This window comes from Tauraco erythrolophus, chromosome 15, assembly GCF_009769465.1.
Source record: "Tauraco erythrolophus isolate bTauEry1 chromosome 15, bTauEry1.pri, whole genome shotgun sequence".
NCBI classification, from domain to species: Eukaryota; Metazoa; Chordata; class Aves; order Musophagiformes; family Musophagidae; genus Tauraco; species Tauraco erythrolophus.
The window spans coordinates 8,880,296-8,906,143 of record NC_141479.1 but is presented as its reverse complement, the minus strand read 5'-3'; the positions used below and the strand labels follow the sequence as shown (position 1 = coordinate 8,906,143).

Here is a 25,848-nt window from a genome sequence, read left to right as displayed (position 1 = left end):
GAAAGAGACTGAAATTGAGCCTGTTAATTCAAACATTAAATTGTTTTTTAATGTTAAAATTAGTATCTTTTTCATACACATAATAGTGCACACTTCTATGAGGAACTGGTCCTCTCTTCTGAGAGAAGACAGATAACTGCGATGAAAAATATATTATGGAAGAATTTACAGCCAGCTCCTGAGCTGCAGAATGTCACATTACTATTCTAATGGGAAGAGGTATCATTCAGATCGTTTGGCTTTGTATTTCTTTTTTCTATTATTATTGCACTTCCATTTAGAAACAGAGACTGATCATAAAAACTTTTTCTCCCACCTAGCGTAAACCTGTGGTTTACCTGGCGTAAACCATAATTGCTAGCCTTCAACATCAGCTGCTTTTGCATATTCCTGAAAAAAATACTACATTTGGTATTTCTTCATTGAGAACATGGATACAGAGGACACCCAGGGTCACACCAATCTAATTCTCCAGCTGCAGACTGGTATCCTCAGTGCACCAGATAGCATGTCCTGGCTGTGCTGCAGCACCTGAGTCATGTCACAGCATCTTACTAGTACCAAAGGAATGTAAATAAATAATGGCAACACAGCAGGTTGGATGGAAGGACAGCACTAAAGCAGCCAATTTAGTGCAAATGCTCATTATGCCATAAACCAATATCCTCACAGACAACGTGACACAGGCTTTGTGTCAAGTGTAGAGCTCTGAGCACCCATTTGTAAAACCTTCTGTCTGTGAGAACTCGCAGCCTGGAGGCTGTTAATAGAGTGAATCAGGCCAAACAATTAACTAATTCTTAAAGCTTTCAAGGAGGCACATCCTGAATGTTTCTGTGACATGACAAAGCCTGCAGCAGAATCAGCACAATCTACGTTGTCAGCGGCAACAGTATGTTAGTCACCAGCACCATGGTGCCCTGCATGGCACGCTATCTCCTGTTTTCCTGCTGAAGTCTGGAGGAGTGAACCTCTTTCAGCAAGCACTGAAATACAGCAGATGACCTGAAAAGCCTTTGCAGGTATATCATCAATATAATTCTAATAAATGTGCTTGTGACAAGGCTGCTGACAGACTCCACTCAAAGACTTGCAAGAAATGGCATAGTCCTAATTCCCCATGGATGGCTTCATAAAAAGGTGGTGTTTTCCAGGGCTTGACACCAGTACCTAGCCAGATCTTTCACTTCTGAGAAGACAAGGAGAGAGAGGCAGGGAGAGACAATGCTTTTGTTAAGCTCTGTCACTGAGAACAGGAAGAGGCTTTCTCTAACCGTATAAAACAAACCTGGTCCAAAATAGAATATCCAGTATTTACATACATTTGCTTTCTTTATGCCTCATCCATCCTGATCTTTAGCTATTTCCTTGATCTATCAAACATTATTCTGTATGGAACTCTGCATAATACCAGCCATACAGCCAGGCTTTTCAAAACATATAACAGGACAAAATGAGATGTCCCAAATATTTCACTGGTAAGACTGAAATAAGATACTGTACTCAACTCTTGCCAATTAGCCTGGTAAAAACAACTTGTCACAACGCCTTGCCAAAATTGATATATACTTGAGAATGACAAAAATCAATAGCTCTTAATAAAAGGTCAGGACTGAATCTAGTTATTTCCAATGTTCATCGCACCGCAATGCCACTTATTGAGCTGTTGTGCTGCATGGGAACCAGAAAGTCCTGCAGAAACTTGTGCAGCCAGGACAAACAACTTCAGGATAAAGCTTACCACTGGGGGCTGAAAGACCAAAACAGCATCACAAATCCAAGCACAAGCAGAGTTTTCAGTGAGGACAAAAAAAGTGTTGGTTTGTTGGTTTTTGTGTGTGTGTGTGTGTGTGTGTGTGTCTGTGTCTGTGTGTGTGAAACCTTAATCTAGGAAAAGACAACATGAAACCAAATAGAACAGACTACTGCTGCACACAAAAAAGCACAAGTGATACAAAATCACTTCTTTCTTAAGTACAAGAAAATAATATTATTTTTTTATGCTCTAGTCATGGTGTTATTCATCTAATCTTTCTGAGGTCCTGGACTTCTCCACAAATAACTTAAAAAGAAGGCTCAGTCTGGCACCACTTCTCTTTTCTAAAGTGCCTGTCTTCAAAATAGCTTGTTAGCACGGTTCCTCGTAAGCGTAACAAGCTCAACAGGTATTTCAGAGCCATGAACTTTGCATACAACTGAGAACTTAAAAGGACAAATACCTGCTCAGAAACAGGAAACCATGCCCAAATTACTGCTTTGCATAGTTTGGTCATCTTATTTAGTTATAATCAACAGGTACCTCATGATTCAAATTTTTAAAGTCAAAGACATTCTGTATGGTAACTCACTAGCTTAATCTACAGTGATGTGTCATAGCATTTTAAAACCGTATTAACTTAATAGATAATGTCCACTGCAAATGCACTCCATCAGTTCATGTCTGAGATGCTTTTGCTACCTAAAATTGACTTTGTGTTGCCTATATAACTATGTAACTTATCTAATTTCTGTCCAATGAGCTAAAGTAGCCAATAGCTCCACAGATCACACTGTAAACAACTGCTAGAACATACCACAAGTTCTTCAGCACTAATTTATGATGATACATAATTAATCACAAGAACACTAAGAAATAGAATTTAATGAAAGACACAATGAATGCAGTGTACTACAGAAGAACGCTAAGAAGTTATGCTTCTAATACAACCTAAGTTCTTTATCCCAAACCTCATTGTTTATATTATCAGTCACAGTAGGAGAAAGTTTCTGTTACTACCTAGACTTTGCCTTTTACTTTAGTGATAACTGAATGTCGTCTTGCCCATGATACTAAAATAATCTTTTGTAATATATATATAAAAAAATATAAAAAATGCCAGGTGGTACTGTACCTTTGCTTGTTGCCTGTGCAGAAAGCAGCACACCTGAACACTGGATTTAACACTTAACTGCATTTTACACTTGCCTGGCCGCCTTCTGTTCAGTTCTTTGACTAGTCTACTTGGTGTATAAAGTCCTGAAACAAACACTGTATGATTTATTGTTTTATTTGTATCACTAATGGGTGTCCAGCTTTTTTGGAAGTGACTGCGATTGGGTTTTAGGTGATTTGCCCTGGAGTTCTTGGCACTATCTAGCGGGCAGATGTCTTAATCTTTCTGATTGTGGCAATGCAACTTTGGGCTGGTGTTTCCGGCCTGCAGTTTCCTTTGTACAAGATACTCCTGGGTAATGGTGTAAAATTTATTGTGCTATGAATCCAACTGTCTCCAGCAGTGTTAGTATTCCTGGAGTGAAGTAGATTAAGAAGTCAACCTGGAAGAGGTAACTTCTGCAGGAAACAGCAATTTACTGAGAAATGAGACATGTTTTTCAAATTGGTACTTAAAATAAGGAAATTGTGCCCACATATAAAAAAATACTAACAGGCTTTGTCCTCCAAGTCACTTAATGTGAGGAAAAAGAGTAACCAGGACAGAACTTCACTAATAAGTCATACACCATGTCACACACAGCTGCTTCAGCTATGAGACGGAGGGCATGTCTGTGCTGCGTATGACACTGCATTGCGGAGGCACCGCACTGCTGAGGCACCCAATGCAGGCCAGTACCTGGCTACTGCAAGATCTGCAGAAATGAAAGGATGGAGCTTTATAGCTAAAGAAGCCCATCACTATGCCTAGGCGGCTTCTCGCCTAATGTGCTTGCAATGCAGATGTGTCACAGTGCGTTTTTTTTTCCCCTTCTATTCTTTTCCTCAGATCAGATCCCTTATTATTCAGTGCTCCATGCAGGTTAGAAACAAACAGCACCAGAAGCAACACTCAGTTTTTAAGTGGGATCCTGATCTCATTCGGTCATCTGGTTATAGAAGTCGATCCTTCAAAATATAAATGTTTTGTTGGAAGTAAAACAGATGGGAGACACACAGACTACTGAAGTAGCAGCTGGAAAAGGCAGCTGGTTCATTTAAAGCAGGCAGCAGCTCTGCTTGTTTTCAGTCTCGTTAGCGAACCGGAACTGGAATGGAGACTGCCCAGGATTTGGTGATGCATGGGCTATTCTGCTGCCTCTACAAGTGAGAGGAGCACAGGCTGTTCAGGGAGCATCTCTCCTGACACTAGCTTAGGAGCAAAGTTTGTGCAAGATTTTGAATAAGAAAATGAAGCTGCCATCAACATATCGAATGATGAGAGCAAATTAAAAGCAAAGCCCATGGCCACAAGGAACAAAACAGCACTTATTTTTCTTAGTTTCATGTCACAGATGACTAAGCAGAAAAATATTTTAAGATAACATCCTCTGGTTGGTTTTATTACCACTGACCTCCTGATTGCCAAGAATGCCAGCCATTGTGCATCTCTGCTTCTATGAAAAGTTCTCATGCAGACACAACCTTTGCATGATGACTAAAGAAGAGAATCCCAGGAGGAAAAAAACAAAACAAAACAAAACAAAACAAAAGGTGCCAAACAGCTACACAGGCAGCTTCCACAGATGATGATGTATTTAATAGGGAGGTGATGAGAGTAGATTCTGCTTAGCTTATAACCTCTTACTGTTTAAGCATTCTTGGTAAGGCTGAACGCAAAGAGGTGGTCCACAACCTGAAGAGACGTGTCAGAGCTTGACTCTAACTGTAAGGAGCTCTTGAAAACCTACTCAGATGATGAAGAGAATCTAACATAGGAAAAATTGCCAATAATAACTATTATTGACAATTGCAATATCATTTGTCATGTACCATAGTGACACTTCTAAAAAAAACCAGCATGGTCTTAATCATAATCAGTGTAAGGGCAAAAATCTTTGAGTGTTTTTTCTCAGGTTAGGTCCTCACTGAATCCACTGGTGAAAAGTTCACCAGTAAGATAGAACTGACAAGGGCAATTGGAAATGGGTGGTGGAATAGTTAAAAGTAGACAACTGAGGAGAGAAAAGATTATAAGTAAAGAGAGCATTGTTACACCCTTTTCACCTTGAAATTTTCCAAAAAATTGTTCATCCTGTCCATGGAATAAATAAGACTATTGCTGTGTCAGACAATGCGTCTGAAGGGACATCTGATGGAAGAAAACCCATTAATCTCTATGATGAGATTCACAACATTCATCACATAGCTAGAAGTGCAGCACCTGTATTTCCACTCCATTTGTACAAATAATAAAAGCTGAACTCATCATCAAAGGAGAGTAGCAATACTTTCTTCAATATACTGTAAAAGCTAGTTTTCTTACATTGCTGTAAGAAAAAAATGCTGTAACATTTCTTACATTGCTGTAAGAAAAAAATGCTGTAACATTTCTTACATTGCTGTAAGAAAAAGATTATAGAAGCAGAGGAAATAAGGCAGATGCCTGAAAAAAATCAAGACGCACGTTATCTTCAGGGTTAAATTGTTCCTCCAGACCTAGACTGACCGTATTTAGGTACAGATTCAGGACAGCATGAGTGCATGGCTGATTGATATTTAACTCCATTATCTCCATGTAAATCAATGTATACGTGAAGTATTTTGTCAAAGAGAGGCTGAACAGTTTATTGAACTGGAACCTGAGTATGACTATAGGAAGTCCAGACAGGCTTCCACCCTAAATATTTTAATATGAGATCATCTAGATTTTGCAGAGAAACAAGGTATAGAAAATGTCATCGTATTATTCGAGGGCTATCTCTGCAAATTAAAAAAAGTGTATGAAGTCAGGAATTAATTCAGGTGTTTTGAACAGAAGTGCAGGAGAAGTCATCCTGAATATGGAATATGGGAAAAAAAAAAATCTGAAAACTGGGAAAAGAATGGAGAGCAAGAGGAAAAAGGGCTTCCTAAGTTTTTATTAATATTGTGAGCAACATTCACGTCTTTACCAGCAAAATGCATTCTTCTGCAGGGTACAGTTGGGCTGTCCCTGTATGTGGCTGACCCTTCTCTTTCATGCTTGTGTACCAGACGCTGCATTTATGTCGATGTGCCCATAATCTGTGCCACAGCAAGCTCCAGAATTTGTCATATCAGTGTACTGGCCATCTAATGTGAGCAATTGTGGATTTGTATCTTCTTCATAATGAAGAATTCAGTAGTTTCTAATCATACCAAACTGCTAAGATTTGTTCAGAATTCTGGTAATTTTTTTTCTAGGTAATTTTAAACAGTGGTTTAATTGTGGTAGGGTAATTTGGAAAAACTATGAGGCAGATATGTCTCTATTTCTCTGTTACTATAAATTGCACGTTTCAAGTATCCCATGATTTTTCTGGTGATTTATTTTGTCTAGGAAATATTTATATAGCTACAGAAATGTAAACAGAACAATAAAATACCTTACCTGCTCGATTTCTATTGGTTTTGCCCTTAACTTAAAATGAGGTTCATTACTGGAATAAGTGTGAACGTTTTCTTAGGAGACCTTATAACACGCAGCAGAGAAAGCCACGTGCAGGAATTTGCTCTATGACTAAACTACACACAAATGAGTTTCTCATTATTTTATACACCTAGTAATGGCAGCGCGCTATCGCACTTCTTCCTAGTTGTCATGAACCTTATCAAGACAGGTCACATTTTGAACATAGATTTGACTTTTATATGGCTCTGGATACAAAACAGCCAAAAGAAAACCAGCCTTGCAACAACCAGGGCCCTGAGATGATATACCGGGGGAAATCAAAATCCCTGCTCCACCTTTGCAGACTAGGACTTCAAGACAACATTTGGATATGCGCAGACAGGTTCCCATTCCTACACAGAGCCTGCTACATCAGCACAAGTGTCTGTCCAACCTAACAGCACGAAATCCATGGAACTTTATCCCCCAGTCTCCTGAAAGGCATTTCCTCATTCCCCCAGTTACTTAGGCTTAATTAAGTGTTCTCACCTTCTCCTCTGCTCTTCAGATTCCTTCTGGCTAGCTACCAGAGAGAATAGCAGTGCCCTTCTTCCTGGCAAAGAGCACTGGTGATGGCAACAGTTAGGGCCTATCCTGCTTTGACTGAAGGCCATATAATCTCCCAGGAATATATACCTCACCCTATAAATAGCTGAGATGTCTATCAAGTTTAAAGACCACGAATCTGCACTGCACTGAGATACGAAACTCAGAGATGACTGCTGCAAACCACAGGTTTATTTGTCCTTAAGACTGGAGGTCATTAAGCTTCTCATTACCACCATGGCCGGCCATGCACCAGTCATTTCAAGTTCCTTGTAAATTACATCAGATGACAACACAATAGAGGCAACAAAAACCACAGTGTAAATCTCTGATCATCAGGCATCTCAATCCATCTGAAAGTCAGACCGTGGTTTTCTTCTAAAGACTTGAACACAGAACCAGGGAGAAGACTTGAAATCCAAGCACTTTTTTCCTCCAACTAGAAGTATCCACTTCTAAATTATATTCCTTCTCTTCTCCACTCTGGTATGCCATATCCTGACCCATCTGGGATGTTACCTGAACACTCCAAGTGCCATTGCCTAACTGCACTCCCCAGCATCTTGGAAGAACCATCAATGGAAAGGCATGCCCCAGGAGTTGGCCTAGGAACACAGTACTGCAACGGCTCAGGCCATGCAATAGTCCCTCTAGATTTCATAGAGGGAATATGCCCCAACCATGACCGTGCATAATACTCCATGAAATTCGCTCTTACAGTGACACACGAGCCTGCAGGAGAGGAAGCAGCACTTTCAAACTCTGGTTGGTAAATTCTCGGTTTTGAATTTTCATTGCCAAGTAATTTGTGTTGCCTGGATTGAACATCACTGAGGGGAAGCCTGAAGAAATGTTGCATCCTCACTGTGCCTAATTAGCAAGTCAGCACTTGAACTTTGTTTGGGTCAGATGTGACTGAATAGGACGGAGTTTAAGGAGATAAGAACCCAAAGTCTATGTTTGTATCTTAGTTTTATGGCTTTGGTTTCCCAAGAACATTTGCTCAACTTTTAGCTTTCCTTTCAACTTCAAAAGCTTGTCTCAACAGGCAAAATGGAAGCAGTGCTATTTCAACCGTGGAATTTTGTCTGAGGATATTAAAACAGATATCCACTAAGTTGGCATAATTATGTAAATTGTCCAGGAAATATAGGACGCCAAGGAGACGGAGATACATTAAATTTCCATTAATTCTATTAATTCTCCAGACCTCATTCTGCAGAATTTGCTTAAGTGCACACAGTACAATTTTTTTAAAAAAAAATCTTATTTTTAAAAGATAAAAACTTACTAAACATATAAACAAGTAAATACTACATGTGTTCATTCCAAAGAATTTACTCTATTTCCTATAAGCATTCTTCTTCATTTTATTACACTGGAATGATGTTATTAACTTACTACAATCCAGTAGGTAAAGATTTTACTGCATTATCAGGGAGCTGCTTCTTATACTACGAGCTATTAAGGATTACTTGTATCCTGTTCTAGAGGAGCTAAGCTCCAAAATTTAGTACAGCAGGTTTCTCATCATCCTTCTTACAAGCAAGATTAAAAATTAAATTTGATGAATCTACACCATGTCAATAGACCCATCAGATAGACATGGATGAGTGAGTATTCACAGCAACTTTAAGCATCTAATTAAAGTTCCAGTGTTCAAAGCCTAGGTCACTATACAGGCCTTTAGGAAGCACAGACCCCAAACACTGGTGTCTTGATTAACCTTGGGAGGCACCTAATTTATAAACTCAGTCAGCAGAATGTAGTAATTTACACCAATGACCCTGCAGAGCAACAAATAAAAAGACATATGTAATTCACTTACAGTTTAGACTGGGATGCGAAGCTGTGTGAAGACGACAGAAAATTCTCATTGGTTTCTATAAATCCTAGATCCCTTTCTATCAGCACCAGACAAATATTCCACTTAAATTTGGATTTTGACTCTCATAAGTTCCATACACAGGTTGTTGTAATGATGATTTGACGGCTATAAACACGCAGAGCAATGTCACAAGCTGTTTTTTATGAGTCAGACATAAATGCATGCACATTGAAAGGTCAGTCCTTGAATTTCTTGGTTGAAAGGTCAAAACTTTTGTGAAAGACATGAAAAAAAAACATTTTTTTATAAACAGGATGAGGTCACTTGGCACATGGAAGGAAGTATAAATGAAATCAAGTGTTAAAACAAAATGTTAATATTAACAGCTGAAGGAAGATAAAAGGTGATGGAATTCCCATTTTTTAATTGGCACTGAAGACTGGGTTCAATGATTATAAAATTCAGTGCAAATCTAAGAACAAGATAATCCCCCCAGGTCCTGGTGTTAGCGAGAAAAGGGTATTTCTATTATTACAGATGTGTGTAGCAGAAATGTTATTACCCATTAAAGCCTCCTATTATTCTGCTGTCAGCTACCCTCTGTTAACAAAGTCTTCATGATTTGACAATTTTTTCCTTAATTGTCATCCCAACTGAATTTTTAATGAAATTCACATTTATCAATTCAGCCAATTGTGCCCAACACACAGATTTCCTCGTACGTGGAATCCCTGAAAAAACAGATTCAGAACTGCACGTCTTTTCAACTACAACACACAGAACCAATGGTTTTAGCATCTGCTACATGGAACTTTAGATAGGAACGTTGTATTTCACTAGCATATAAATGAGCACAAAACCTCAAGGATATGAGGAGTGTCAATGATATATTTTGAAAGAAATGTTTGTTGGGTTTTTGGCTGCTTTTTTTTAAAGAATGATTAAAGGCTATCATTTCCTCTTAATGTTCCATAATTGGTTATTTAACTCCCACTGACACTAATGGGAACAGCCTGCTTAATCACTGCGTGCAAAGATGAACGTATTTGAGCATGTGGTGGGTGGAAGCTGCCTTGCCTATTGAGTTTAAATACAAACAGAAAAAGGATATAAAATTTATTGTTCTGCTGACATTGCTTTACATTCTCTAACAATGTGAATTTTTAAAGCTTTTGCTTCTAGAATATATTTTCAGAAGACAACTTGTGAGTACCTTGTCCCATGCAAGAATATTGAGACACAGAAGACGTGAGTGAGTTTGTGACCCCACATTCACAAGTTTATGGCAGAACCAAGAACAGAACACAGGTTTCTGCCTCCTACTTCTGTGCTGCAATGTTCCCTCTGCAACCAGTTAAAACTGATCCTTCTGTGCTCTCCAGCAAAACCCACAATTAGGGGCTGATTCAAGTATGCTGGAGTCAACAGAATTCTGTTTAGCTCAGTGGCTTTTGGACCACTTCAGGTATATTTCACGTAGCTACACATCTTTCATAAACTGTTGATTTACAGCTACAAAGACTGCCTATACACACGGCGTGGGGGCAGGTAACTGTGTGCAAACTGCTGCGGTTTCCTTCTCTTTGTAGTGATCCTAACCAGGAGACCATTGTATATCGAGGAGTTCGTGATCACAACTAACCCGAGCAGCCCCAAACCTGTGCTGAACTGTGCTGTGGGAACAGCTTAGCCTTCAGGCCTGCACTGGGCTGCACAATTTCCTTGGTCACGGGATAACCTCAGCAGCCCACTGTAACAGATGGGACTGCAGGGAACTCCCACTGGGTACTGGCAATTACAGTACCTGTGTGCCTCATCTTTATCTGAAAGTGCAGCAAGTTCTTATGTGAACTTCCTTTTCTTTTTCACAGTAGAAACGATGAATAGAATTCTCTTCTTGTAAGAAAATCTTATAATAGCTTGGATGACCCAAACAAAGGAGCTTCTCTTTGTGGACAGGATGTGTGCAGCGTGCCATAGGAAAATACGTCCAGGGTGTGTCCAACACTGTACAAACGTAAGGTTTCCAGCATCTCGTAAGATTTACTATCTATATTCGTCTTTTTATTCTACTTTATTAAAACTTCTATTTTATTGAGCCATTGTTGTTGAGTCTTTTTTGTAGAGATCCAGAAGGAACCCTGCCAACTGTTTCTTTCTTTCTTACCTCACAAAGGTAACAATAGGAAATCTTGGGGTTTGGCATCAATAATTTGTACCAGTAACCTACTTCATTTGTCTGCAGATATTGCACAAGTTGTACAATCAGTAACCTGATTTACAGTGTCATTGCTCATGAAGACTTTGACCACTATTTTCCATCAACGACTTTTGCTTAAGGTTTTCCACTGATCATAGAGATATGATGAGCCACTCAAATTGCTGTGCAGTCCTAGAAATCTCTGCCACGGGTTTCTATTTCTTGTTGTGTTGCCAAACTGTTACATATACTTTAACTTATTTCTGCTTTAAATAAATTATTTTTTAAAATTAAAAATAAGTATACCATAAGGACGACGTTTTAAACTAATAATACAAAAGGTTAAACCTTTAACTGAAGTTATGGAGACTAGCCAATCTCCTGCCAAACATAATATTGAGGATAAATCACATTTTCACAATGACCCATTCTCCATATGCCCATCTACTTCTGCCTCATTAAAGATCTCAGTTCCTTTTTTTTCCTAATTTTGATTCTTTTTATTTAATTGTTTTACCTTTTCCCCAATTGGCTTTTTGTTGGTTTTGATCTGTTGTATTTGAGATACGTCTAACCTAACAGGAAAGCATCTTTAAAGTGTCCTGCCTAGTTATGGGTTTTTTTATATTTTCTTTTTTCCAAGTTAACTTGACAATTATCATGTAATAAGTCATGGTCATTATTCAGTTTCATTAAATGTGTTGTTTTTTCTTACATGAATACATTTCTTCATTTCACTTTTCCTTCTTATTGAGGAGAAGCCTGAGGAGTAAATTAAATGGTGAAGCCTAGTTGTAAGTTGATTCTGACAGGATTAGGTCTGTGCAGTCCTGAGCTCTATGCTGTTGAAAGTGAGTTAGTCTCATGAATTCATATACTTGCAGACAGAAACACAGCTTCTTCATTTTGTCAGAAACACATCTACCTCGCCATCACAAAACATCTTTGGGAATCAGTGCGGGATGGTCTGCTGTCAAGAGTGGGCACTCAAAGGCTGTTTTCATCTGTGTTACCTTGTTTCTGCTCTTGAATGTCTTCTTCTCAGTAGTCTGTATTATTCTGTGCTTCCTTCTCTTAGTAGCTCATGAAGCCAAGAGCCAGCAGCATCTTTCTTTTTCTTATCCAAATCCATATTTTGTGGTCCTCTGAAATTCTGATTCATTGTTTCAAAGGCAACTTGATCTAACTCCAAAGTTGAACCTGTTTTGTGGTCCATAGACCAGATGATCTCCAGAGGTCTCTTCCAACCGAAATCATTCTATGATATTGTTTGTCTTCAATTTTCTGAGTTTTTCAATGTGCTTTAACATTTGGTTCCCTCAGCAATGGGCTAAACACATGACTGTCACTTCTGTAAAGCAGCACATAAACTTCACCGATCCAGGAAATGTTCTGGATCCCTTCACTATCTTCTTCCTGGGTTTCCCTGCCCATGGCAAGGGGGTTGGAACTAGATGATCTTTAAGGTCCCTTCCAACCCTAACCATTCTATGATTCTATGATTCTTTTAAAACTTGTGAAAACTAAAGTCCAAATAACCAACTGATTGCCTCCTGTCTGCAAGCTAAAGTTTTAAAAAATTAACTAGAACTGTCATACTGTTATATCCCTTTAAGCTGAACTGCATTTACAAACCTAGTGACCAACTGCTTTTGCATATGGGTTCATAAACGCTACAGCATCACAGATGACCCTGAGAGAACAAGTGATAGCAAAACTGTATTACAAATCAAATTCTCTACCAACAGTCTAACCGGCATGGATACATTAGCAGGAGAATTCGCTCTTAGGTTTTTCTCATTCAGCCTCTAAGCAGCTCTATGCGCCTCTAACAGACAAGATGCAGGACCACTGCAGAGCTGTAGAATGATAGAAAATGTGGCTGGAAGGCAGCCTGGGAGACTATTTAACTCACTTCCCTCTCCATGGCATGTTCAGTCATTTCTACATCATTCTTAATAGAGTTCTGCTGAAGCTATTCTTTCAGATCTCTTTTGGATACTAAAAGGCTAGAAGCAGAAATTTTCCAGCTACTGCAGCATCCTGTGAAAGTTCTTTTTCCCATGCAGGCTAGCTGAGAAAACAGTTTGAGGTTTTTGTAAACTAAGACTTTATCTTGCACCTGTAGCTTGTTATGCAGTCTTGTTTATGGCACACTGGGAAAGTTGTTTTGAAATGGGTGTTGTAGCATTTAGCCAATCACTCTGGGAGGTGGATGGTCAAGTGACCAATTGCCTTGGCCATCCTTGTGAACCATGTTATATATATATATACGGATTTGTAATTAATAAACGGCTGATGCTGCTGCTGCCGCTGCTGATACTGCTGCTGCTGCTCCTGCTGTTGGCGTTGGTATTTTCTGCTGCACCTGAATTCTGTGTCGTTCTTCTCTCCGTCCCCGGCACAGCGGAGACAATCTCTGATGATGGAGATTCCACAGTAGTTTCAGGCAGTCTATTTCAATGTTTCACTGCCATTAGACTATTGTTTTCTTAATTTCCTCTGCTGATATTTAAGGCCACTATTTCTGTCCTGTAAACTATGGACATGAAGAATAGTCATCTCTTCTTTCCAGGAATCACTTTTTATTTAAAGACTACTAACTATGTCTTTGACCAATAAAGTTGGAGATGTGAAAATACAAAACCAGTCATACAGATTTGTATACTTTACAGAGAAAGGCTCTGACAAAATTCTGCAGTTTCCCAACTTTTTTCCCAACTTTTCTCCAATTTAAAATGAAAGTAAATCTTGAAAACACGAACTTTCATTCCAATTAGACATTCAGGTTCCTACCTACCCCTACTAAGCACAGCGTAACAAAGACACAATCCCTATGCCAGTCCAAAAATTTTGTGTAACTATTCCCTTGACCATCTAAATGCATAACAGAATGACGAGCTACACTTTGCATGCCCGTCAACTCTGCTGTACTATAAATTTCCAATATAACACCGACCATGACACGACTACAATAAGAGCCTAACAGATATACCCTATAAAGAAACTCTGTAATATTCAAAGGTAGGAAGAAGACAAATAAGCATAAATATAGTACAGCAGATATTTGTTGAGTTTCTGCATAAAGTGAGAAAACAGATGTTAGAGAATGCATAAAAGTGAAGTTTGAAATTAAGGAAATTTCAGTTCCTCCCTTTTTCCTCTGTAAGAATTTATACCCCACCAATAACATAAGGAAACAAAAGGTATCTGCTAGTATCAGAACAATCTGAACCTGTCTTATTACAAAGCCTATGTGACAGCAACTGAATCACTGATTAGTAACAACGATGAGCCATGCTCCCTGACAACACCAAATTCAACTTCTGCCGGCAACATTCCCATTTGCTTGAAATTTCACATCCTGACATCAGAGCAGATAGGCATTAACTTTGCAAAGAGGCATGGACATTAAGGTCACAGAGTTGGTGACTGCTACTCCAGGTAGAAATGAGAAATGGACAGCCCTGAGGAAAAAATTAACCCTAAGTCATTCTCAAAGCTGTAAAAACTACCACATACACTGACACAGCTTCAACTACTACTGATAGAGATAAAATGCAAGTTTAGAGATGCTGAGGAGAATATTCTAAATCTGTGCTTATTATCAGCTTGCCATGGAAATACCCTCCTAGTTTGGGTCAGAGGGAGATGCAGAACGCAGATACACTTCCAGCTTATTCCTGGGGAATGCCATCTACTGGTGGAAAAGAAGGTATTGAGCAAGTGCATCCAAATGCCAGAAATAGTTTTCCTAGGACTTCAGTATCACTCTGACTAGAAATATAGTTGCAGATTAGCAAGATTATATATATGGACATTATCAGTGTGAATGAAAGAGGTGACAGGCCTGGGGCAAAAGGAACTTTTCCAAGGATTAAGGAAAAAGAAACTTTTCCAAGGATTAAGGAAAAAGGAACAAAGAATGAGAAATAAGCCACAGTCTGAGTACCTCTGATTTTTGCCATGTCCTTGTCACCAATACATTGTGAAGAGATACTTTTTGGAAGTCTGTCCAGCTCTCACTGAGTGCAACCAAAAAACATTCGGTCCTCTATAATGTATTTGCAGCCAGGAGACCAAACTGTGATGACATCCTTCGATGCTGGCAACACAAGTGAAACTGCGTAAGTGAGAGATACTGATGCATCAAGTAGCCAGGATAGGAAGAAGACAAATGTCAAATATGTTGCATTGCTGAACTGGTAATACAGAGTATTACTAAAAATAGGTGAAACTGATGAATATATCCAGAAGGAGCAAAAGAAAATAAAACTATTTGTAGTGCCTTTAACATATTTCATTATGATGCTTCGCAATGCTAATATAATTTTGATGTAACTTCAAGGCGATGGCCTATGGGATAATTCTTTCTGACACTTTATTGCAGTCTAATTATCCAAGTCCATTAGTTAAATCATATTTCAAATCTCTCATCTGTATTCATCAAAATCACAAGTCTCACTTCTTGACAAATGGTTATTAAAACAATAAAGCCAGATGCAGAGAGGATCTCAGGCTCATGGTATTTGGATGAATTCATACAGAGTGTGACATCACCAGAGATGCAGAACACAGTGCAGAACTGAATCATCCTGGCCTGGCCCCTCTTACCTTTGTGCTATTAAGAAAAGTAGTACATAACCTTTAAGCTCTAGCCATGCCTTTACAAGTGCCTCAAAATCAAGCTGGGCTAAGTACAGCCAGCTGTTGGTACTGATACCTTCGCCAAAACTTGCTATCCCACAAGCCTTATTATGCACAGGACTGAATTCTACTGGATGTCTCTTTAGTGAAGAAAATGCATAATCAGTAAATGGTAGGTAACATTGGGTTCTCTGAAGTAGATACCTTTTCACTAGCACAGGTCAAATAAGTGGTTCTTCTCTACATGTGCAGGAACAAGAATTATTTTTAAATTTGAATTGCATCATATGCATGGAGACATCTACAGAACATTAAACAAAATGAAGGGAATCAGTATGCCTGACTGGCAAAGAGGGTAAGGTTGACAGGAAACGATCAAAGCAGAATTTAGTTTTTTCCATTAATTTAACTAGGATCAGCTCTGTCTGACAGCAGAATTTGATTTACTGGTTGATAAAGCCCTGTATACATTCTCTCAGACAGTCTAAAAATCATTCCTCTTTTCCTGCCCAAGGAAGCTTTTTTTCTGACAAATACCAATCACTCACAGCAAGAGAACACTTGACAACAACCTATAAATATTAAATGGGGCTATTAGCAAGTAAATATTTTGTAAGAAATTTGCAAAACTACTAGGGAATAGTTTCGTTTATGTAAGTGAAGGTTCCAGCTATGGCATGCTTTCATACACTTCACTGAAACGTACAACAATTGCCCTTCAGTTCACAAGGGAGCAAAGCTTAAGTAAAGCTTTGGTACTAGATAGCTTGTGGCATACTGAGAAAGAGCTCTCCTGAATGTGAAATCCTAGGACTAAAACTAAGCATCTTTAAAAGGAACAAGCAGAGGAAGAAATATTATATACAGTATGTTACTTGGTAAAAGGCACAACGATTTAGCTTTGAGTTCAGATTCAGGCAAATGATTCAGATCCAATGTAAGCGTGCTTACTACCTTACCTAATCGTACTTCAAAGAAGATATTAGCTCAGGTCTTCTGCATCTTTTGAACCTACAGGCTAATACGGCCAGCTGGAGTCCACCCCCTCTCCATGTGGCTGCCCAAATCTATTTGGAAGCTGAATTTGGCATGTGCTGGGAAAAGTTTCATCTGCCTGTGGTGTGGGAAAAACATTGTTTTTCTATCATTTCTGTAGGTACACTCACCCACATATGCCCACATACGCTAGAGTCAGGGGAAACTGCATGATTCAGACAGCTCTCCATTTCAAAAATCACTGAAGGAAGTCTTGTGGAGCTGAAAACAATTATCACTACAGAAGTCACAGGAAACAAAAATTAAAATTTCAGTACATGTCATTATTGAGATGTCTTAGAAAATGTTGCATTTTTCATTATTTTCTTGGGCTACAGTCATTCATCTTTACCAATTCTAATCAATTATGTATCTTGCTCCAAGGATTAGATAAAGATCAGGAACAAAATACGTTTTCAGAAGTCTACAACTCAGGCTTACACAAAGATATTTTATAAAGAATTCTTCATCTACTTTTACTTCATCCTGTCGGAATCCATTAATCAGAGTGTTCTCCCTCCAGGACAGACTGCTCGGACAATGGAGGCGATGAGTTATAGCTCTCTTCTCTTTCCTGCACTCCTTTTACCATTTTTTTTCCCCAGTGTGTGCATATATCTACACCACCATAACATGTATTTTGAAGCAAAGTGAAGCTCTTCTCCCAAGAATTAATGTTCTTAAAAGAAAATCAACATAAGTCAGTAGAAAAGACAGTAACTCATAGGACAGGAAAAAATGCTTTTTTGGAGAAAAAGAAAATTCTTGAAGTCTGGATTTATAAAACCTGCTGTTCTGAGAGTGCTAGCCACCTAGGGCATACTTGGATTTGCTGTTTGAAAGGGTCTCCAGGCAGCACTAATACAGTCTTCAACAATAAGTCCCCAAAGTGCAGAGTTATGGACTGATGGTTCATGCTTTTAGGAACAGAATTTTGTTAAGAGTCGCAGTCGTCATGCCTTGCCAAAGCAGCAGGCAGCAGTAATAAAGGAGCATCAGAAGACAGTAAAGGTGGTTATTATGGGACTTACTGAGAATCTCAAAATCTGCCAGGAGGTAATATACTACAAAACGTACTTCAAATACAGTACACAAGCATACATGCTGCAAACTCACTGAGCTGCTGTAAAATTACTTTAGAGGAGTCAAAGAATATAGCAATTATTTGTGAAAGAATAAATGAATTCTCCCATGTTTTCCTGGTGATTGAGTTATTAACTTTTTCTTTGTGTCTCGACTGCTTCTTTCATCTTTTATATTCCAAAGCACAATCAGATAACAGTTATTATCAACAAGCTTGATCCTGCCCAAACTGAAGTGAATGAAAAACTGCCAACTGGGCCCAAAGAGAAGTGAAAACAAGTCCTCAAAATCGGGAATAATCTCTGTGGTAATAAGCTAAGGCTTCAGTGTTCCTGTCACTTTCGTTTCCTGTGGGTTTACTTGTTTGCTTTAGAGAGATAATTATACGGGGGCAATTAAAAAGAGTATTTTGCTCACACACATTAGACATGCAGCTGCCATTTCTGTCTCTGGACTGAAATGAATAGAGTGGCTGTATCATAAACAGTGTAAAATTGCAAAATCTCCTCTGTGGAGCTACTGATTTATAGGGATTACCTGGCCTGGAATTTGTACTGCCAACATTGATGAAGGCTTGATGCTTCCCTCTGGGGAAAAGGCCAGTGCACCGTAACCCTGAGAACGGATGCTCAGCCTCGGACAAACAGACGAGTTATCAAGCTGCTCTTGCTTGTCTTACCTGAAGTCCATTTTAATAGCTCTGTCTTCAGAAAGCTGCTGAAACTGCTTCTAGATCTGTTGTTTCAAACTGCAGATTTACACATATCTTTAATAAAAGAGTTGACACGTGAAATGTTGGCTGAATTAAGTGAAGTTTATGTGCATCCAACAACTGGTTTTGACCAAGTTCTGTTTTCTTCTAATGATAAAGAGGCCATACCACAGGCAGTAAGTCCCAAAACGCTTACGGTCTCTAGGAAACACCACAAAAAGGAAGGCAAAGCCTGTCAACGGCCACCTACTTGAAGGCAGGTGATGATCCAGTGGGCCAAATCATGAGAGCAGAGGTTGGCCACATTTCCTCTCCTAAACTACCTCTCAGTTTTGACAGACTTCAGCAGCCTCTGCAGCTCATTCGGGGGTCACTGTGTCCCACTCCTCCTCCCCAGCACCGGGTCAGCCATCTTGCCAGCAGTTGAAGGAAGTCTTAGCCCTTTCCTGCCTCCTCACGTGTTTGGTTTCTGGAATAGATCTGCCTTCAGTGATAAAACTGGCTCTCTGACATCATTGCCACAACGCACTTTAAAATATTGTCTGTGTCCACTGCTGGTTTGGAAAGAGAGGTCTCAGAAATAGCGTTCCTGCAAGTTTTGTGAATGAAGAGCCAGGTGGAGCAGTGAGACCTTCTCAGTGCTCTCACAGATGGAAGGGCCGAGGTGGCTGCAACCTCGTCCACCCCTCGAGGGCAGGCAGCGAGCTCACCCGGAGGCACAAACGGCCGCCCAGAGCACGGCCATGCCACTGGGCCGAACCCGCACGCGAGGAGGGCAGAAAGTCTGCTAGACACGGCAGAGAGCAAAGATCGTTTGGGGACCCTGTGGGCCGTGGGAAAGAGCTGCAGGCACGGGGCAGGGCATGAACCAGAGAAACAAGGCAGGCAACGGAGACCACCCTGCCGGCACCTGAAGAGAAAACTGGGAGAGCGGCTGAGGAGCCGCTGAAGCGCCGTTCAGAAGGCGACTGGCCGTGGCAAGTTACTTCACGGCGCTGCACAGAACGGGCTCGGAAGGGAGCCCGCCCGCGGGCACCGGGCTCTCCCGCCCGCCGGCACCGGGCTCTCCCGCCCGCAGCCCCGACGCGACTCTGCGAAGTTCGGCCACGCCGGCGCCGGCCCCGCACGCGCTGCGCGCGCGACCCCTCCCTCCGCCCGGCGGGGCCGGGGCGGTGCCGCCGGCAGAGCGCGGCCGGGCAGCGGCGGGAGCGCGGCGAGCTGTCCGCCGGGAGCCATGGGCCCGGACTCGCTGTGGCTCAACCACTCGGGCGGCCCGCGGGCGGCGGGCAACGCGTGCGCGGCGGACGGGCAGCGCGACGAGCCCTTCGCCGCCGCCACCGCCGCGCTGCTGGCGGCGCTCATGGGGCTGCTGGTGCTGGCCACGGTGCTCGGCAATGCCCTGGTCATTCTGGCGTTCGTGGTGGACCGGAGCCTCCGCACGCAGGGCAACTTCTTCTTCCTCAACCTGGCCATCGCCGACCTGCTGGTGGGTGAGTGCCGGGGCGCCGGGAGGGGCGGAGGGTCGCGGTCCGCGGCGCTGCACGTGTCACCGCCGAGCTCTGTCCGCAGGCGGCTTCTGCATCCCCCTCTACATCCCCTACGTGCTGACGGGCGAGTGGCGACTCGGCAGGGGCTTGTGTAAGCTGTGGCTGGTGGTAGACTACCTGGTGTGCACCGCCTCCGTCTTCAACATCGTCCTTATCAGCTTCGACAGGTTCATCTCTGTCACCAAAGCGGTAAGGGCTGGGCAAGTGGTCCTGAGGGGGGGCTGCCGGGGCTCCTAGGGTGCCCTTTGAAGCAGGATGGTTTGCTGAGGTCACCTGGCTGTCAACCCCATTGCAGCTCACTCAAACACCACAGGAGACGGGGGGACAGAGGCAGTTCCCCTCGGTTCTGGAAACAGTTCTTGGAGTGATCAGCTCCGGCAGAAAAGATGTTTGTTTCTCACTTTTGCAGTGGCAGAGGTACTCTTTTAAAAACGGGCAGAGTTTATATATGCTGCTGTTCAGCTAGAAGGGCAGAGCGAACAGGTGCACTTATTTCCTCCCCAGCCACACCCTGGCTAAGCCTGACAAGTATTACCCAGCTGAAACAGATCACCGTCCTCAGAACACGGCAATGCACCTGCTGCCAACTGCTAGCCCAAGCCAGCCTAGCTGCATCCCAAAGCAGAGAGAGATCTCCTTGCAACAGGTACCAGACTCGCAGAGAGAACTAGATGTATGCAGCTGTGTATGGTTAAAAAGCAGCAGAATTAATATCTTTAATTAATATCTTTCAAAGGATGCAAATGCTATTTCTGTGTAACAGCCACAGAAATAGCTAGAGCCTTGCCTCAGTCATGCAGCATGTCAGTTATTGAAACAGGAGACTAGGCTTTGCAAAAATCAAAAACTTCATGTTCACCTAGACCATACTACCTCAAAGTATTTTGGACAGTGCTGAAATAACATGTTTTACACACACTTCTTCAGCCCCCTGTTACACTCATGTTTCCTTAAAACATTAATTTAGCTTCGTTGTTCATTCTAAAACACACTAAGAGGCAATGATACTTTTTTGGCAAACAGTACAAAGAGAGGCTGCAAGATCACTCCAACAGTTTATGTGCAACTTAGTGTTTTTCCAACTTATTTTTGAAAAGGGAGAAATGAACAGACTAATTCTTAAACAGTCAACACTTACAATTCCTTTATTTTCTAGGTTCTGAATTAGCCATGAATTTGGTTTTCATAAACCAAGCTCTCATGACTATATACATAGTATAAATATATAGACTGGATAGTTTCAGAAACAGAAAGGGAAATGGGTCATAGTAAATGAAAAATAAAACACCAGACCATTTAAAATACTTTGAATTAATCCTCCATATAAAATCCCTCCCCAAGCAAAAGTACAGAAACTGCCTGTTGGGTTAGGGCAGTATAAGAACATAAGAACAGGAATATATGAAGTTCTAAATTAGTCTCTATTCTCAATGAAAATGGTAATCTTCCTACAAGACTGCTTCTGAAATCGTTAGCAGCTTTGTTGAGGACTGCAAAATGAGAGCTCATTCAGACAAACTCAGGATTCTTCAGCTGTGTGGGTATTCTCCCAGAACAGTATTGGCTTTGGAGATCAAGATCCATAGACTGGGGCAGTAAACATGAATCCTATACAGAATTCAAGCTTCAGGACTTCATACTCCAAAACACTGTGTGGCCACTGTAGAGATGTGAAGATTGAGTTCCAATTCACTATACGAATATTGTCCAGTACACCAGGGAATTAGAATATTGAGAAGTAGAAGATGTTGATTTTAAGATTCTATGGAATTCTATTGCTGATACAATTTACTGACTCAATAGTACTGACATGCGACTTTTTTTTGCACCTTGGTTTCTCTATCTTCTAAACGAGGGAAATTAGTTACTCTTCCTGTAAAGCACTTTGCAGATCAGAGCACTCCATCTATACATCTTAATTGCAGATAAGAGTTCTGCAAGTACTTCATAAAAGAATGAAATTAAGGATATCAAAAAGTAAAAGCTGTTATCCATTAAGATTTTTTGTGTGATTTTCACATTAAGAAAAAAAAATGCTCTCTACAAAGCAGAAAGAAAATAACATGCATGGTTGTTCTATGAATTCAGATCCTTTTATGTATTTTAAATTATATTATTTAAAAATTCTAAATAAGTGAATTTTGAAGGCCCATGTTTTTAGACATTCTGTAAACTGCTATCACAGCTAATGCAATTGAACACATAAGCAACTGGTGACAACGGGTCCTAGGAACAGCAGTGGTTATTTGCTTTGGAAAAGCCTTGGTTTTCTCGTTTTTAAGATACGATGAACATTCTCAGAACATATCCAGTCACCTTGATAATGTTTATTGGAACGGATATTTCAGAAATAGCTTTTCCATGGTACTGGTAAGCTCAAAGTGACAGAGGGCCATGCTCCAAGGTAGCCATGTAACTGTTTGAGATACCAGTAACGTATGTGACAACTTTTCTCTTTCTCAGGTCAGTTACAGGGCTCAGAAAGGGATGACAAGAAATGCAATATTGAAGATGATCATTGTATGGATTGCTGCTTTTCTTCTCTATGGTCCAGCAATTCTCAGTTGGGAGCACATTGCCCAAAAGAGCATCCTCCCTGAAGGACAATGTCATGCAGAATTCTTCTACAACTGGTATTTCCTTATGATTGCCTCTGCTCTCGAATTCTTTACACCCTTCATCACCGTTACATACTTTAACTTAAGTATTTACCTCAACATCAGGAAACGCGCATCCCTCAGAAATGAAAACCTATCACCTGGTCAAGACAACTGTGAAATGACCTTCCAGCGGGAAAAAAGGGAACACACTATATTTTTTGTAAAACCTGCTAACAGACACAAACACGAGAAGAGAGCAAGCAGCCTTTCTCCTCAAAAAAAGGCTTCAAGGCTCAGCCTATGTAAGCTTGACAATCAGCCAAATCTGAATGTCAATCAAGACCTTCCACCACTTCAGGTGGAAGTTGAGACCAAGCCTCATAGGAATGGTGTCTGCAAAACTACAGAAAGCATATGCAATGGCACCAACAGAGTAGACATTGCTAACACTATGGCAAACAGATTTAGACTTTCCCGGGATAAAAGAGTAGCAAAGTCTTTAGCAATTATTGTCTGTGTGTTTGGTTTGTGTTGGGCTCCATATACGCTTTTGATGATCATCAGAGCAGCTTGCCATGGGCACTGTGTGCAGTATTCACTCTATGAGACTTCATTCTGGCTTCTGTGGGTGAATTCAGCCATTAACCCTGTTCTATACCCACTGTGTCACATGAGCTTTAGGAAAGCCTTTATAAAACTCCTATGTCCAGGAAAAGCCACAATTCATCCTCATATTTTTATGTGAGAAAAGGAAAGTGTGAAGGCTGACAATTAGTACATCTTGCTTTCAGTGGAAGCATAAACTGGCTAATATTCACCTGCAAGTATTAAGTGCAATGTGGACTGTGGAGTTTATGGAATACTGGTAAGGTACAAGTGTAGATATTTATGAATGTATAGAAATAGTCATCCATGTAGCTGGAGAAATCAGAGCCATGAAAAATAAAGGTAATTTCTCAAAGCTCTTTGGGAAATTACCCCAACAACATATTTTCTGGTAATGGTGCACTAACATTAAAGTGCTGAAAAGGGAATACAACATTCATGGCCAATAATTAGAGTTCAGGCTCTCTCACTTCTAATAACTGTAAATATTGCTGGTAAGGAATTTCGTAAAGTGTCACCCTTGGACCTGTTATATTTTACCCCGAAAACTCACTCTAGGACACCAAGGGTCTCAGCTGTTAAGTGTAGTATATGCTTTTCTGCCACTTAGTAGCAAGCCAGACAAGATCATGACCAATGCAAAATCCTAAATACTGGTGTCCAGGAAAAGCATGGAACAAGAGGCACCAGAACAGTCAGGTTACCAGAGAAGCAGAGCAATTGTAGCAGGTCAGGGAGCACTGATAATTTTTAGTGGAATTAAGTTCAGAGACAGGAACATAAAAGGGTTTTGAACTTTATGATAAAAGAATTGAGAGTTTATACACTGGAAGAGTTTCACCACGAGTTGCTTCCCTCAGCTTTGACTTCCTGCCCCCTGCCAGGATCCTGCATGGGCAGGAATCTATTCAAGTCAAACCTCTACTCCTTACCAGAATGACAGGTATTACTCTTCTATCATTTGCTCTAAGTATAGAGTAAGCATAATTAGTCCACGAGAGCTATGACAGATCTTGCTATAGACATAGCTTTAGGTAAACTTCCCTTGGAGTAATTTTTAAAACATTTCCAATTAGATTTTTACTGTTTCTAGCTAGTTCTGAAAGGGAAAAAAAAAATGTTGCTTTCCCCTACCCCACCCATTGGATCTATCCATCCATCAAGTCATCAGTGGTCAAAAAAAAGTATTACTTGATGCATCACTTGGAAAATATCTGAACACTTCACAAATAGCATTACTCAAGAAAAGTCTGTTAAAATTTACAGCCTTGCTGTTGACCATGAGTGTGAAAAAGAACGTAAACAACTACACACTGTTTCTGCCATTCTGCCTCTGCCACTAGAGAAGCTCACACAGCTAGATCCTGAGTTTTGACTAGATTTGTCCTACAAAAGGTATCAATTTGAACATCACTAATGATACGAGTTTGTTTCCACCATCATCATAAGCATCTTCTACATAGCTTAACACTTTTCTTTGCTAACCACAGTGATAGCTATTGAACTGCCATAGCTGTCCACTGCTGCAGCCAAAATGCATGTTAGTACCGTCGATCTTAAAAGTTTACAGATAGTATTTTGATATTATTTACTTTGTAAAATTTCAATAAAAGTAATTGAGAACTGTGGAAGAGTCATAACTTTGTAGCCTTAACAAGTGGTACATGGGGAAAAGCACTAGCCTACAACATCTGGGTAACTGCAGTTGAAACCACAAAACCATTATTCAAAGACAATTTCTAAGTTACAAGGACTAACCTTGAGGATTAAACAAACATGGTTAGCAAATATTGTAAACTAGGAGGGTGTATCCCTACTATATTAATGTATCTACATGAACATGATCATCATGTTCTGCTCTAGATGTTTCATAACAAAACAATCAGCTTAACAGTTCTCTTAAGAGGCACAGCATCAACAGATACAGAGCACCATTAAGATTTCTGAATAGCATTAATTGTATCACTGGGCAAGTAAAGCCATTAGATTATCTGCCCATTCCTCCTTCCCTCCAAGCCAGACTTGTACATCAGTAGAGCAATGATCTAATCATTGTCTGCTCCATCATTCTTGTTTCCTAGGATCATACTTGCCTTTTTCAGAAAACAGGCAGCACTCAATTATTGGATGTTCCCACCAAGGTCTCATTATTGGACACTCCCACCAAGGTCTCATTCACTGTCCAATCAAGCCAGGACAATTTTCACAACAGTGGTCAACTCAAGCAGCAAGGAAGTTCAGTTAGCTTTAGAACATTAAATCCAGTTAAGATAGACATTTCAAAGTTTTCAGCAACTGGCATTAACCTACAGACTAGGAAGCGTTCACAGGAGTTGCCACTGGCCATTACTGTACTGCTCAATTTCCTACAGCTTTGTCAGTTAATTGCCACTTGTCTCTAGCACAGAGCTAGAATCCAGTAGGATTCTCCACCACTCAAGATAGTTCATAAAAGCATTCTGAAATGCGAACACACGTTGTCTCAGCATCATTTGGAAAAATACTGGTTTTGAATGATAAAAATCCTACATTGGAAATGCTAGCAGCCTCCCAGCTTGTACAGGTTAACTATGCCTTGATTTTTCTGCCCCTACGAAACAGAAGTTCCTTTGCTTTTATCAGAAGGTTCAACATTAGCATTGGGTTCATCAGTGGGCTCTG

At 40.6% G+C, this 25,848-nt stretch overlaps 1 protein-coding gene across 1 annotated transcript; it reads left to right on the top strand.

The window, feature by feature from the left end:
• The first annotated feature begins 19,668 nt into the window (after nucleotides 1-19,668).
• LOC104377288 (histamine H3 receptor) lies at nucleotides 19,669-25,768 on the top strand. The gene is made up of 3 exons (XM_086620697.1): nucleotides 19,669-19,924; nucleotides 20,004-20,170; nucleotides 22,445-25,768. Exons 1-3 carry the CDS (start codon nucleotides 19,669-19,671, stop codon nucleotides 23,324-23,326), a joined length of 1,305 nt encoding a protein of 434 aa, XP_086476823.1. The 3' UTR covers nucleotides 23,327-25,768.
• The last annotated feature ends 80 nt before the right edge of the window (nucleotides 25,769-25,848 follow it).

Excerpts from the sequence above, each read along its gene's own strand:
- LOC104377288 (XM_086620697.1), top strand. The coding sequence starts at position 19,669 with ATGGGCCCGGACTCGCTGTGGCTCAACCACTCGGGCGGCCCGCGGGCG. Across the intron at positions 19,925-20,003 it reads CATCGCCGACCTGCTGGTGG|GCGGCTTCTGCATCCCCCTC; the intron begins GTGAGTGCCGGG and ends CTCTGTCCGCAG. Across the intron at positions 20,171-22,444 it reads TCATCTCTGTCACCAAAGCG|GTCAGTTACAGGGCTCAGAA; the intron begins GTAAGGGCTGGG and ends TCTCTTTCTCAG.